The following is a 14,838-nucleotide window of genomic DNA, read 5'->3' on the forward strand; positions in this document are numbered from 1 at the left end:
GGTGCACCAAGAACAAGGTGCTACACAGAAGAAGAGCTTGGTAAATAAACACCAGGTGACATTGTTGAAGGGGTGACTGTGCCCCTACAGGGGACTAAGCACTTTATGTGCATTGTCTCGTTTAATCTCCTCAGTATCCTAGGAGTTCCTTAGTTATTCCTGTTCCCATTTTACAGATGGGGAAAGTGAGGCTTACTGATGCTTTGGTTGCCCCAGGTCAGACAGACATCTGATAAGCAGTGATGTTGCCTTCATAAAACAGTGTGATTCCAGGGTCCGGGCTTCAAACCACACCCTCCATGGTGTTTGATTCAGAGTGAATAGAGCCGTGGAGCAGACGAGTGTTCTGAAATTTGACTCTTGGTGCCTTTATAAGGGACCCTGAAAAAACTCCATTTATTTGTACTTTTCTTTACTTTTGGGGGCAGGGGGAAAGGAAGCAGGTGTTATGGAGCTCTTTAAGAATTTTCAAAGAACACTTCCAAAAATAGTGTTACTTAAAGGATTGGCTGCTGCCCCTCTTGAGCCAATGATTGAGAGACAAATTTCGTGGAAAGAAAAGTAGGTTTATTCAAAATGCCGGCCTTCTGGGAGGTTGTCTCTAAGACCACCTTAACTTCTGAGAATCTCCAAAAAGTTTTATAGCCACATAGTTAAGAAGCAGAACAAAAGAAAGGGACAGTTAGACAGGCGATTCCTGGGCGCTGAGGAAATAGGGAGACAGGCTATTTCTGGGTGCTGACGTCTGAAAAATAAGCAAAAATAATCACTTCCCAGAGTCCTGTACTTTGCAAGGTAAACTAATCTTGGACCCTGTTGTAGGAGTGACTCTCAGCCTGGTTGCTGTGCAGCAGATGTCTGAGAGCTGAGATAGCTTCTTTCAAGTCAGTGTTCTGGGGGTTAAATAGATTAACGAGATATGCATGCGGCTATGAGAAAACAGGGTCATTAAACCTGGTAGGAGGGGGAGGGAAGCAAAAATAAGGGAAAAAGTTTTAAACTAAATTACATTGTTAAATTGAAGTAACATTTCCTAAATCTTGAAAATAGAAAATACTGTGTCACCCTAATTACAATTGCACGTGAGATAATTGTTTGGTGGAAAATTTTAGGAACTCCATAAGTTCCTAATGCCCACTCCAGATGTATTCTGATCCTGTGTTTAGTATAAGACTTTGGCCAGTGGCTTTTAGATACTTTTTACTACAACCCTAATAGTAAGTTCATGTTACATTGTGACCTAGAACACACACACACACACACACACACACACACACACACACACACGCTCTCTCACTGACACACAGAAAGCAGAAATGCACTCAGCAACACTAATCATGACCATATGTGATTTATTCTGATAGTTTCTATGTTTGTCTTTCATTTAAAAAGTTGTTGATTTGTTTTTTTGACTAAACTAAGTTGATCTCAATAACAGATTGTGTTTATTCTTTCTTAGACCCTCTTTTGGAGCAAATCAAGTGAGCTGGCACATCAGTACACAAGGGTCCGTCAGGACTTGTTCACGCTGGAGGACACACTGCTGGGTTACATTGCCGACGGTCTCAGGTGGTGCGGAGACGCCGGCTCCTCTGGTGAGGATCGGGGCCATTTGGGGTCATCCAGGGACCTGCGGGGTGAAGGGGCCCTGAGCTCTGCCAGGGGCCCTGAAAGGGCAATGAGGAAGGAGGAGCCCCAGGCACCCACCCTGATGCCGCCTATGGACTTCAAGACAACTCACGCTGATGCAAACCCACATTCTTTAGATCAACTCATGTTTTCATCCTTTCTTTTCTATCCTGCTTACGACTGCCTGAGTCCAGCCCATGAACAAATCTTTCTTGTTGCTGGATCTGATGTAAGAGTCTTACTGCTCACTCACTCCTTACCCCTTTTAGGTCAGCCTCCATCTGGACACCACGGTGGGACTGTTCCAGTCTGTAACCTAATTCCTAAATAGCTCCCTTTTGCCTCTGGATGAAGCGTAAACTCCTTAGCACGGCCTGGCCTCTGTGTTTCATATGCCTCATCTTCCAGCATTACCTTTCTTATTCCCTCCGCTCTGGTGGTACTAGTCCAAACCCATGACGCTGTCTCACAGCTCCGAGCCTCTTCTCTCTATATGGAGCACCTTATTTTACCTCATCTGTCTGAAGACTTCTATTCGTCCTTCAAAACCAAGTTCAACATCAACCTTCCATAAGGGTGCTGCACACCACCCTCAGCCCATGTTGATCTTTCTGTGATCCACTTGAGTGTATTAGGTCATATGGTCTCTGAAGCAAGGGTTTCTGTCTAATTCATCTCTTTATCCCAAGGACCTAATTCTCAAATGTTTGTGCAGTCAAGTGCTATGGATAAAGAAAATGTCACACACACACACACACACACACACTGGAATATCACTCAGCCTTAGAAAAGGAAATGCTGTCATTTTCATCAACATGGATAAATCTTAAGGGCATTATGCTAAGTGAAATGAGCCAGAGAAAGAGAATCACTGCATGGCGTCACTTATATGTCGAATCTACCAAAAAAAAAAAAAAAGAAAAAAGAAAAAAAAGAAAAGTTAAACTTATAGAAGCAGTGTAGAAAAGTGATTGCCAGGGGCTGGGGTGGAATAAATGTGGAGAAGTTCGCAAATGGTACAAACTTTTCCAGTTATAATATGATAAGATCTGAGAATCTAATGTAACATGGTGACTACAGTTGATAACACGGTATTGTATAATTGAAATTTGTTAGGTGAGTGGAGCCTGTATGTTCTCTAACAGACACACACAAAGATAAATATGTGAGGTTTTGAATGTGTTCATTAACTCCATGCGGGGAAACCTTTTCGCAATGTATATACCTATATCAAATCATCACATGGTACACTTTAAACATCTTACAATCTTATTGGTCAACTATATGTCAAAAAATTATATGCAAAAATGTTTGTCCATTAAGGCAGATATCCTTGGGAGAAGTGACACAGAAACCACGTATTCGTACTCTATGCCTGTTGTAGCTCACAGACGCCTCAGCCTATCTCAATGGGGAGAGTGTAGAAAGACTCAGAGGCCACATGAGCCGATGGGTCTGGGGACTGAGGCAGGAGGAGGGGAAAGCTGTCAACAGCAGAGAGTTGGCAGGAAGGAGACGAGTGCTTGGTGAGAGCGGCCCCCGAGAGCCCAGGTTTCCCTCTGAGTTTCCTGGACATGGGGATGATGAGGGGCTTGTCCCTGTCAGATGAGCTTTTGCTGCAATTTCCCTGAAGGATGACTCCATGCTGGTGACTGGGTTCCTGTCTGGGATTTGGAGGGTAAGGTAAGGACTTGGATGGGATTCAGGGGGCACTTAGTTAAATTGGATTGAGATGTGTCCATTTTCCATCCTCCATCTTGGCAGTGATGCCACTGGAAAATGGCTCCACTGTGACCTGGTAGCCAGGGAAGAGCAGAGCTGAATTACACCCTTTCTTTTCCACTTTAATTATTTTCTATAAACTATGCTTTTTAGAAATAAACTATGGCTCTTGTCCAGAGAGGGGGGACCAATGTATCAACAACACAATGTCTGTATTCTGGGACACGGCATCTAAAAGGGTAAGTACTGAAAGTGAAATTCTAGAATTTTGGAGACCAAAGAACTTAAAAGTCATTTAGTCAGTGGTTGGTTTCAATTATTTTTGGATCACAGATACTTTTATGATCTAAAGCTTAGGAATCTTTCCTGAGAAAAATGATTCTAAGCACATACCAGAGGATTTTTCACATATAATTTGTGGACATTCATGGAGGGTCCATGGGCTCTTGTTGAAGAATCCATGCTCTTATTCATTTTTTGGCTCTGGTTGCCAGGAATATCTGGCTTGGTTTAATACTTTCATCCACGTATTGACTAATATCAAATTCCTGGAATAGTCTTAATAAAATTCATACTGACCACTCCTGCCTGCTAGGTGCAATCCTTAGGTTTTTACATGGATTAAAACCTTTCAATCTCACAAGAACCCTATGAAGTAGGTACCATGAGTATCACACCCATTTTACAGATGACAGAATAGAGATGCAGGCCAATAAGTAATCTACTAAATGTACACAGTAAGTGGCACATCTGGGAGTTTATGCCAAGTTGTCTGATTCCAGATGCAGAATCCAGGCTGGGAAATGCTCACAATTCTTCCCTCCACCTTCTCTTCTCTGTTTCTGACATTATGCTAAGCTACCCTTGTGCATATTTATTTTCTTTTAAGTTGCTTCTTTGTAAGTGGACTAAGAAAAAAAGGGGGGGGGGAAGGAAAAAGAAGTGAAGGGAAGAAAAAGAGGGAGAAAATAAAACTAGACTATTCCAGTTCTCCGAAATTAAATTTAGACATCTGAGGAGCTGGGACAAGAAGAAACTCGCATTTAAGGGCATATTAAAATAAGTTCTGGGCCTGGTGCCTTCCTATGTCATCCCATTTAGTCCTCAAAATAGGTGGTGTGAGAAGGTACAAATCTCCACATTATAGGTGAGGAAACAAAGACTCAGAGGTTAAGCGACTCACTCAAGGTCAATGGTCTAGTAAAGAGGGAGAGCCCAACCCACCTCCAGGAGATTCAGGTAAACCCTGGTAGAGACAAGGAGATAGTCTGGGATTTGCATTAAGGAGACTGTTTGAACTTGGACAGATTCTTTAGCCATGTCTCTGACCTTCAGGTCGTTCATTTGTCGAATTGGGGTGAAAATAATGCCTGTCCCATAGGGTTACCGCAGTGTTTAACTAAGATACCACTATCCAGTCAACTCATTCACAATGCATTCCTTTCACAAATATTTGCTGATTACTTACTCTGTGCTTTGAAAAAACAGTGGCACTGTATAGCTTTTTTCTTTATTTCTTTGTTTGTTTTTTCTGAGAAAAGTTTCTATTTATTTTATAGTCTATGTTATGCTTTAGGGCAGTGCTTTTGCTAAAAACATTTAAAGACAAGTCACATTTGATATGTTCTCCAGGCTGTCCTTGGAGCTAGGAGCACAGTGGTGAAGGTGATCACAGGCGCCCTACCATTGTGAGTGACCCAGGGACAGCAGTCCCCATGTTACAGGTCAAACGCTCACCCATGAGTGTATGTAGGCAGCATTCTTTTATCAGATCAGATGCCTTCTTTTCCCGTCAATAGAGGCTGTGTTGCTTGGGGTTTCACTTCCTCGCTTCCAAGTGATGTGACCTTGGGGCAAATTGACCCAATACTTATTTTTCAGGAACTCTTGAAAGTTACATAAAGTTGCAGGGTCAGTACTTGGCACCCTGTGAGTACTCTGTTGAGTTAGCACTTGTGATTGATTGATAACAATTGGGCCCCTGTCCTCTACTCATCACTCCCTGGAGAGAGACAGAAGCCTCACTGGATTTTTACAATTCCATTTCAAATTGTTCAGTGGTGTTTAATCACCTGCAGAGTAAAGGCCAGATTTCTTGGCAAATCGTTCATGGTCCGCCATGAACTAACTCATCTACCGAACTTCAGCATCCACTGAAGTTTTCCCCAAAACCCCTCTTCTCTAAGCCCCTCTGCATTCCGATTCACAGCAGCCCCAGCCTTCGCCTGGGGAATCCTATTCATCCTTCAAGACCTAATTTTGCTGCCCTGTTATGCTTTTTGTATATCTTTACTAACCTCATCACAGAGTGTTTGGACTTCTTGCTCTCTCTTTCCCTCCCTTCCTTCTTCCACAGATTATTACTGGGCACCCACTCTGTGCCATGCACCAGCTTCGAGGCTCCAGGGCTGATGACAAGCAGGATGGTCTGGCTCACAGCTTCAGACCTTTCAGCACCAGCACTAACCCACCTGAAGCTTATCACAATGTGAGACAGTTGGATAACATGAGAAGGGGACCTGAGCTAGTCCCAGTCCGTGGGCCTCCTGGAGAAACATGTAGATGCCTTGGTTTAGTTCACTTGGTTTTTCCCAGTGTCTAGCAAGGAACCCAGCTGAATGTTTGTTGCATGAGGAAATAAAACTCTTTGCCCAATAACGTTCATTCATTCATTCATTCTTCATTCATTCATTCCTCATTTCTCTTTGTGCCAGTGCAGGCCTCAGTGTCACCTCTCCAATTCCCCTTTCTTGGAGTCCCCATTTCCCTTACCTCTGATTCATCTACCCTGCCACTTAAATAAAATCTCTAGTGTCTACAGTGCATGGCACCAAGAAGGCACTTTCATCTTCCCCCTCCAGCGATGCTCCTCTTACTCATCTGGACTTCCGTCTTGTGAATCACCAATGTAGCAACAATGACATTGAACTTCATAGTTTAAACATAGATTGAAGCAACTACTTCCAGAACTCTCATGTGAAGCAACATCCCTCCAATGGCTTGGGATGAAAATTACATAGACCTGGCATTGCTGAGCTAGAACTATATAGGCTAATGGTAAGGGCTAGTTGGGTTGGAAAGGCTGGGGTGAGGCGATTAAGTTTGCATGCTGAGGAATTGTTGTTGTTTTTTGAAGTTTGCAGAAAATGCCTGTGGTGCGGTCCAGGTGGTGCTCAATGGGTCCATCAGTGATCCCTTTGATAAAAACAGGTATTTATTTCTTTATGTTTTAACTGCAAGGGTTAGCACAGCCTCCTGTTAGATATTTCATGTATAGAAAAATGTACTTCTCATGTTTAAGGTCAGTCCTCAAGCCTCGGGGTACAAAAGGTAAAATGTTTGTATTGTATGGAGGTTTGTCTTTCTAAGTCAATGCCTTTGTCTGGTTTCTCTGTTGCGATCACGGCCTGTGCACTGTGTCCAGCTCCCTCTCTTGACTTTTCAAAGCCCGGTGTAATTCTCTCAGCTCTGTCTCCATGACAACCACCCTGCCCATTTCCTGCCTTTGTTTACCCTGTTCCCCCATATGCCCTGCCGCCTCCTCCTCCTGCCTATCTGCATCCTGGCCATCCTGGAAAGTCTGTCCTTCCTGCTGTCTCCTCCATGTACCTGTGAGTCCCAACTCAGCAGTAAAACCACCACTAGGGACATCAGGAACTGTGCTGTGCACTCTTGAACTTCATCATCTCATTGTCAGCAATTTAGTGTAGTGGTTAAAAGTGGGGACTCCAGAGGTCTTTACATACTATGTACGAAGTGTGACAATTAAGTTTGCGAATTCATCCTAGAAAAAGTGCTCCATACCTCATTGCTGAATATCACTACAGTCACCTTCGAAGTACTCCCCTTGGGAAGCTATGCACTGACACCAGTGCCTAGTCCACCCTTGAAAGCAATTTTGGAACTCTTCCTGAATGACCATCAGAGCTATCATCGTATTACACTTGATTTCCTGAATGTCATCAAACTGTTTTCCTCTCAATATTGCCTTTATCTTTGAGTAAAGAAAGAAGTCATTGGGGATCAGATCAGGTGAATTGGAGGGTGTTTCTATACATTTATTTGTTTACTGGCTAAGAGCCCCCTCACACACATGGCTGTGTGAGCTGGTGCATTGTTGTGATGCAAGGGCTGTGAATTTTTGGCAAATAGTTCAGATCATTTTCTTCTAACTTTTTCCTTCAGTCTTTTCAGCATTTTCAAATCGTAAACTTGGTTAACTGTCTGTTCAGTTGGTACAAATTCATAATGAATCAATCTTCTGGTATCAAAAACAGTTAGCAACAGCATTGCAACAAGTCGGGAACTTAATTATCACACCCCATGTGACTTTAGGCAGGGTACCTAACCTCTTTGGGACCTTGTGGTATGTACCTGCAGAGGTGATGTTGATATGATGATTAACGGGGATAATGTATGGAAAATGCTGGGTTCTGTGCCTGACAGAGAGAGAGAGTGCTCAATGAATATCAGCTATTATCTCTCATTTAATCTGTACCACTACATCTGGCCACAGCAATGCCTTCCTTCTCTGACTGCCTTCTGTACTTACAGGTTTTTATCACATGGGTTACCTTTTTAGTTCTTTGTTCTCTGATGTTTCCCTGGATAAGGCTGGACTGAGAGAATGGAGCATACAGTAATGTGCCCTGGGCACTCTAGGTGCCCCAAATTAAATTTCCTTCTCTCCTTTTTTAATATTTAATTCTATGAAGAAGCATTATCCCTTTTGTCTTCTTCTGACCTCAGCCTTGTGGCCTTTTGGGTAAAAGTGCTAATATTCCAGAATTTTATAATCTGATATTAGGGATGTAATTACTTGCAATACGAGTGGCAGCTGTCAGAGAGTAATGGGGAAGAGTTTAGGATGGGGGTTGGAGCAGGACATTGGGGTCTTTCTGAGCAGTGTCCCAACTTGCCTGAGCATGTGGATCACCTGGGGATGGCTCAGCTGCAGGCTCTGGTGCAGCAGGTGGTGGTGGCCTGAGATGCTGCACTGCTAACGAGCTCCCAGGTGATGTCAGTATGCTGGTCTAAGGCCCACACTTGGAATAGCAATCACTTAAACAATGAACATCAATGTACAGATTAAGAATCTTGTTTGAGGATCTTAGGCATCAAGGGTCATACAGAAAGAGTAAGGTGCTGTTTCTAATGCAAATCACGGGTCTGTTCCAAAGGGTAGATTCTAGCCAATGGCACCCCATCTGCTGGCTTTTCACAGGGGCTCTGGGTGCATGAACGATTTAGTTTGGGGTTGACCATGTTCTTTGTCTCTTTTATCTTAGCACTTTTGGGCGTGTGGAAATCCATAATTTGCGTTCAGAGGAGGTTCCTACACTACAAGCCTGGGTGATGCATGACATTGGAGATCCCAGGTATATGTTACTACTCTGTACCCAGATATTCTCATGAGTTATTTTAGTCCAGAAAAGAACCTACAGTCACAAGAAATCCTTGAGGACAGAAAGAGTGGCTCAGGAAATGAATGGGGCCTTACTCTACATTCAGCCCATCCCAACAACCTCCCAATTTTATCTCCATAATGGGTATCTCCCTAGTTTACACCTTTGGCTCCCCTGCTGACCTGTGAACTCTTAGTGGAAACCTCTGCTTCACCTCTTCATCTCAAGGCCTTGCACACCTGATACCTAGAAGAAACTAAGGGGCTCAAGAAATGTTTGCGAGATCTTGTTATTTTAACACTTTCTTCTTTCTTTCTCAGTGCCTCATGCTCAAATCCCTGCGAGATCTTGTTATTTTAAACACTTTCTTCTTTCTTTTCTAGTGCCTCATGCTCAAATCCCTCCATAGATGATCTGAAATCGATTTTAAGCAACAGGAACATTAAATTTACCTGCCAGGAAAACTACAGGTAATTAATTTCTTCTTGTAGAAGAAATGGCCGACTTCCTCTCTGCAGGCATTTCCCCTTGGGCCTTGATGGTGATCTGGGATGGTGACCTATGGTGATCTCTGTTCCTTCCCCAGCTTAACCCAGGGGTGTTCCTAGTCTCTGAAGAAAATACGGGGGTCCCTCATTTCAGGTTGCTGCTTCTGCTGTCTCTTGATCATCATTAACATCCATAGTCCATATCTGTGCCATGTTGGAGCCAGATATTCATTTTCATCTCTACATGTTATCATCAAACATCCCTTCTTGGTATTTATTTTGTTGGCTTTACACATGAAATAAAACTGGGCCTTACTTTAAGTTATTCACTCCTGGACTTGACCTTTATCCATATTGCTGCTGCAGGAGAGGAACTTTTGTGGATGCTTAGTGGTCCACACATCTCCTTTCATTGTTGTCTTGAACCATAGATAACCTGCACTGCCTCTAGATATCCCTTTTTGTTTTCTTGTCATAGGCCTCTCAGGCTTCTACAGTGTGTGCAATATCCGGAGGATTCATCCTGTTCTATACAATGAGCCAATCAGCATTGCGATTTCAGAGCTTGGAACCCTTCTGGTACACATCACTGTGCATGAATCAGGAGACACGCTGGTGGAAAGCCTACTTCCTGGCATCCGATTCCTTTGTCAGCATGTCAGCACTGGAGACGGATGCCTTTGCTCCCAAAGTCTGAAAATAATTATACTGTTTACATAGTTTTTATTTTCATCTCCTAATATTTAAGAGAAGTTATATAAAATAGAAATTTTATTTTAAATCATTCCATTTTTATTTTTTATGATGCTTTTATATAGTTTTTATGATGGTTACATTCTTTCTATGGAAAAATGACCCCACCAAATTTCTCATATTGGAACAGTCAAAAAAGATAAAGAAAGGTAGATGTCCAAGCTTTTCAGAAAACATTACATTTCCAAATGAATGACCTTGTCTCAGCATATATTTTGTACCCTTCCTACAGATAAACTATAATGCCATGTTTATGGGTCATATTGAGGAAAATATTTTATAGGATATAAACTATCCATGTACTCGGTTCTTTACCTGTAACCTTTCTAACAGCTCTATGAGGTTGTAATTATTATCTCTCATTTGTTAGATGAGAAAGTGAAGTTCAGAAAGGTTATATAATTTACCTAATGTCATACATTTATTATAGTTCAAGGCAGAGGCTGAATTTGAACTCAGCTCTGTCTGACTCCAAAGTATACGTCTCTCTCTAGGCCTGTGATACCAAACTGACAGTGCCTTGTGTTCTCTTCCAATAAATGCATGTTGGATTCAATGGCGTACAATAGAATCTGGAATGTGATTTTTCTGGATAGCTTCAAAACAGATACATTTTTTTCCTCCTCTTCCTCTTCCTCCAATTTCTCATGTTCAGTGTCTTATGTATATAATAGATAGTTAAAATATGTGTTGCTCAAATGCTGGCGAGGTTGTGGGGAAAAGGGAACCTTGGTGCGCCGCTGGTGGGACTGCAGACTGGTGCAGCCACTATGGAAATCAGTATGGAGGTATCTCAAAAAACTGGAAATGGAACTACCTTATGACCCAGCAATTCCACTCTTAGGTATTTATCCAGNAAATCAGTATGGAGGTATCTCAAAAAACTGGAAATGGAACTACCTTATGACCCAGCAATTCCACTCTTAGGTATTTATCCAGAAAAACCCAAGACATTAATTCAAAAACATATATGCATCCCTTTGTTCATTGCAGTGCTATTCACAATAGCTAAGACTTGGAAACAACTGAAATGCCCATCGGTAGATGACTGGATTAAGAAACTGTGGTACATTTACACAATGGAATATTACTCACCTATAAAGAAGAAGGAAATTGTTCCATTTGCAACGATATGGATGGACCTAGAGAACACTATGCTAAGGGAAATAAGTCAGTCTGAGAAAGACAAATACCATATGATCTCACTTATATGTGGAATCTAAAGAACTGAGTAAATGAGAAATGTAAACAGAAATAGTCTCAGAGACACAGAAGAAAAACTGAGGGTCGCTGGTTGGGAGGGGGTGGGGGTGAGGAAGAAAGGGAAGGAATGAGACAATACAAATTGGTAATTACAATATGGCCTCAGTGATAGAAAAGACAGTTTGGGGAATATAATTAATAGTGTTATAAATATTTTTTAGGGGGCCAGATGGACTCATGTCTTGTTAGGGAGACCACTTTATAGATGGTGTAAAGGCCTGACCGCCACACTATATTTCTGAAGTTGATGTTGAATAATATTGTATGTCAACTATAATTATATATACATATAGTCATGGGACATGGCATAGAGAGTGGGAATGGAGTCAATGGAATTGTAATAGATAAGCATGATATTGGGGGTGGGAAGGCAGTGGATGGGGGAGAGGGGTTGTTAGTTTATGAGGGGCGAAAAGGATAACTATTGCATTGTCCACCTGAAACTAATAATAATAAAAAATAAATTAAAAAAATATATGTGTTTCTTCCTGATACGGACAGTTCAGTGTGTTGATTTCTCCTTTTTTTCTCGGTCAGTCCTGTGCAGGGATTACCACTTTTGTTATTCTTTCAAAGAACCACCTTTAGCTTTGTTGATTTTCTCTTTCTATTTTTGTTACTTTTTGTTCTTTTTTTTTTTAAAGATTTTTATTGGGGAGTTGGGGGGATGGGAACAGTGCTGAGGAATTGGGGGAAGGGGAACAGACAAGTTGCTGTCGTTTTGTTCTTCAAATATAGTTGTGGAGGATGTTGCTTCACTGGCCCAAGTTGGCACCATCATTGCACTCTTCCTGGGCGAGGCAGATCAGTCGCCAGCTTCTGGACAGCTACTCACTGCGGCTGCTGGCCGCTCATGCTGGCTGCTGGCTACACACGGTAGCCCATGGCAACCCACTGCCACAGGGGCTGCAGCCTACGCTGTCGCCGGTGACTCACGGCAGCCCAGCTCCAGGTTGAGCTGTTGTTCAGCATCTTAGCTGTGAAGGGCAGTGTCATTGGCCCTCATATGTGGGATCCGAGTCGGGGCCCTCTGGCATCCCAAGCCAGTTCTTGACCATCGCGCCACTCGGCTGGCCAATTTTTTGTTCTTTTTATTATTAGAGATATAGAAATTCCTTATAATTTTTTTGGATTTTTAAATTCAGCTTCTTGAAACGGGAGCTGTGATTACTAGTTTTTCAGCCTATTTTCTTTTCTTATACATGTATTTTTAATACTATAAATTTTCCTCCAAGTGCTTCTTTAGCTGCAGCTTTTAAGTTTTGATATGTTTTTTTTCATTATCATTCAGCTAAAAATATTTCCTAATTTAATTGTTATTTAGAAATGTGTTGCTTAATTTTCAACATCTGATGATTTTCTAGGTTTTTTAATCATAGATTAATTGAATGAAAAATTGATATACTAATTTGAGACTTCTTGAGGGAACCCAGGAGATTTGTTGAAAATGCATAAATTTTGGAGGTAGGCATTTCTGGGCTCATATTTTAGCATCACTCTGTGATCTTGAATGATGAAATACCTAATCTCTCTGAACTTCAATTTCCTTGCCACTCAAATCAGAATTATAAACTTACCCCCATTTAAGTGGTTAGAGCTAAAGAAGATGACAACAATTGATGAGGCATAGTGCCTTGTATAAGCAAATACTCAACCAAGGTCGGCCCCTTTCTGCCTGCCACTGGTTGGTAATGCAGTTTCCTCAGGAGTCCTTGCATTACAGCCACTGTGGTCAGTCCATGGATTCTTCACTGGCTCCTTCTTCACTTAGGCACATCCTCACGAGACTTAGTTTTGGCTAGAATGAGGCTGGTGCTCTGATTAAGAGGCCAACTTACCCTAAGTTCCAATTAACTCCACTTGCAGAATGTCTTCAGAAACAGGTCCCTGCTAATCTCCCGGATGACCTGGGTGTTTTCCACTCAGGACAGTTTCTGGCTTATTGTCGGGCTTGCCTGCTGATGTCTGGACTCTCTAAATGTACCTTCCTTGTACACCAGGAAACCCCTGGAAGTGGCTGCCTGTGCCCGAAAAATTTTGTTCTTTGCATTCCCTTCCAAAGAGGGAGTGGATAGAGTAGAAATCAATTTGCAAGAGACTTCCCCCAAGAAGACCACTTGAGTGTTCAAGTTCAAAGCCAGTGGACACTAACGGAGATGATCCCATGGTTTTCACAACTTGCTGCGGAGGCCCTGGGAGCCCTGAAGGTGACTGGAGCTGGGGTGAGCCCCAGGAGCCCTGAGGGTGGCTGGCAGCCGGGATGCTCTTTTCTCCTTGCACCACGCGTGTATTTTTATTACCATGCCACCTCGTCCCTGCCTCTTCTCTGTCTGCAGTTCCAACTTAGGTGCCTTTGCCGTTAGCCATGCAGTCATCTTTAGCCCTAAGGCCTTCTGACCTGCATATATAAACAAATCCTCCATATCCTTCTTCTTTTAAGTGACATCTCTACTGAATTACTGATTGCTTATCAACCTCATACTTTACTCATAAAACTGCATTATTGTTTGCTCTAGAAAACTCTCTTACCACTCTATCTTGCATCCACTATCATACTTACCCAAAAGCTGTGGGAGTGACCCAGGGCCTAGTTTCCCTTTTCTAACTCCTAAAGGCCACTATTTTTTTTCTGTGAATCTTATAAGATTTGCAGCACATTTTCAAATACAGTTCTGAAATTTTAGGCTGAATACTTGAAAAGGGAAAAACGCACGCACGCATACACACACAATTTTACACTCAATGGTTCTTTTTTTAGCCACATGTCACTGTTTGTGTTGACATATTTAGTGCCATATCCACATCTTTTATACACCTGGCAGGCAAAGCCTGGTATATATAAAATATTTGAGCAAAACACATTCTTTCATTGGCTTGACAGTTCTCTGTGTCTTTATTTCTTGTTGGAAACAAGCTCAACCCGTGTCTGTATGATCCTTGATACAAGAGACACGTAGCAAGAGCTGTGTCAACTTACCTCCTGGCACCCCATCCCCTCTTAAAACAATTCCTAAGGGCTTGACTTGAGTATCTCAGGTAGAATGCACACTGTACAGAAGAACTCTGCTTTTATGGGTTTTTAAAAGGCAACTATTGGGTTGTCAGAAAAGTCATGACACATTTTTACAATGAAGAACAGAGCAAAAATACGTCATGACTTTTCCGACAACCCAATAGTTATATGCACTGGATAAATGTTATGTATGGCTAATTAAAATTGTATAAAGTAAAATGCTAAAGTAAACTTAGAGTACGATATGATTATAAAAGGCATTTTATGAATGAGGTGTTATCCAAGACATTTTCTACAGTTTTTTAAAATAAAGCAATTATTTATACTACTGAGAGTCATAATTTAAATATATATCTAACAATTCACCAGGGATTCAGTGCTGGGTGTCTCCCTGAAAGGCAGTGGTTAGCTGGTCCTCAGCTGACACTCACAAAGCACAGAAGATTTTGGACTGGTCCCTGACAAACAGTTTACCCTTGAATTTGATTCACAGAGGTGCACATTGCCATTCTCATCCTCTCATCGAAGTACAAGCAGCACAGGATAGTGAAAACCATGGAATTAA

The 14,838-nt window shown here is 42.0% G+C and overlaps 1 protein-coding gene across 1 annotated transcript in view; it reads left to right on the forward strand.

Moving 5' to 3' along the window:
- The window catches only part of CD38 (CD38 molecule), a 34,225-nt gene extending 23,499 nt beyond the window's left edge, over positions 1-10,726 (forward strand). Inside the window, exons 4-9 of the mRNA XM_019625143.1 lie at positions 1,460-1,595; positions 3,505-3,590; positions 6,488-6,561; positions 8,640-8,729; positions 9,140-9,226; positions 9,723-10,726. Coding sequence (XP_019480688.1) covers positions 1,460-1,595; positions 3,505-3,590; positions 6,488-6,561; positions 8,640-8,729; positions 9,140-9,226; positions 9,723-9,783 — 534 coding nt within the window. The 3' untranslated portion in view covers positions 9,784-10,726. The remainder of the gene's footprint in view (positions 1-1,459; positions 1,596-3,504; positions 3,591-6,487; positions 6,562-8,639; positions 8,730-9,139; positions 9,227-9,722) is intronic.
- The last annotated feature ends 4,112 nt before the right edge of the window (positions 10,727-14,838 follow it).

The sequence above is a fragment of the Hipposideros armiger genome, unplaced genomic scaffold, assembly GCF_001890085.2.
Source record: "Hipposideros armiger isolate ML-2016 unplaced genomic scaffold, ASM189008v1 scaffold_616, whole genome shotgun sequence".
In the NCBI taxonomy this organism is placed as follows: domain Eukaryota; kingdom Metazoa; phylum Chordata; class Mammalia; order Chiroptera; family Hipposideridae; genus Hipposideros; species Hipposideros armiger.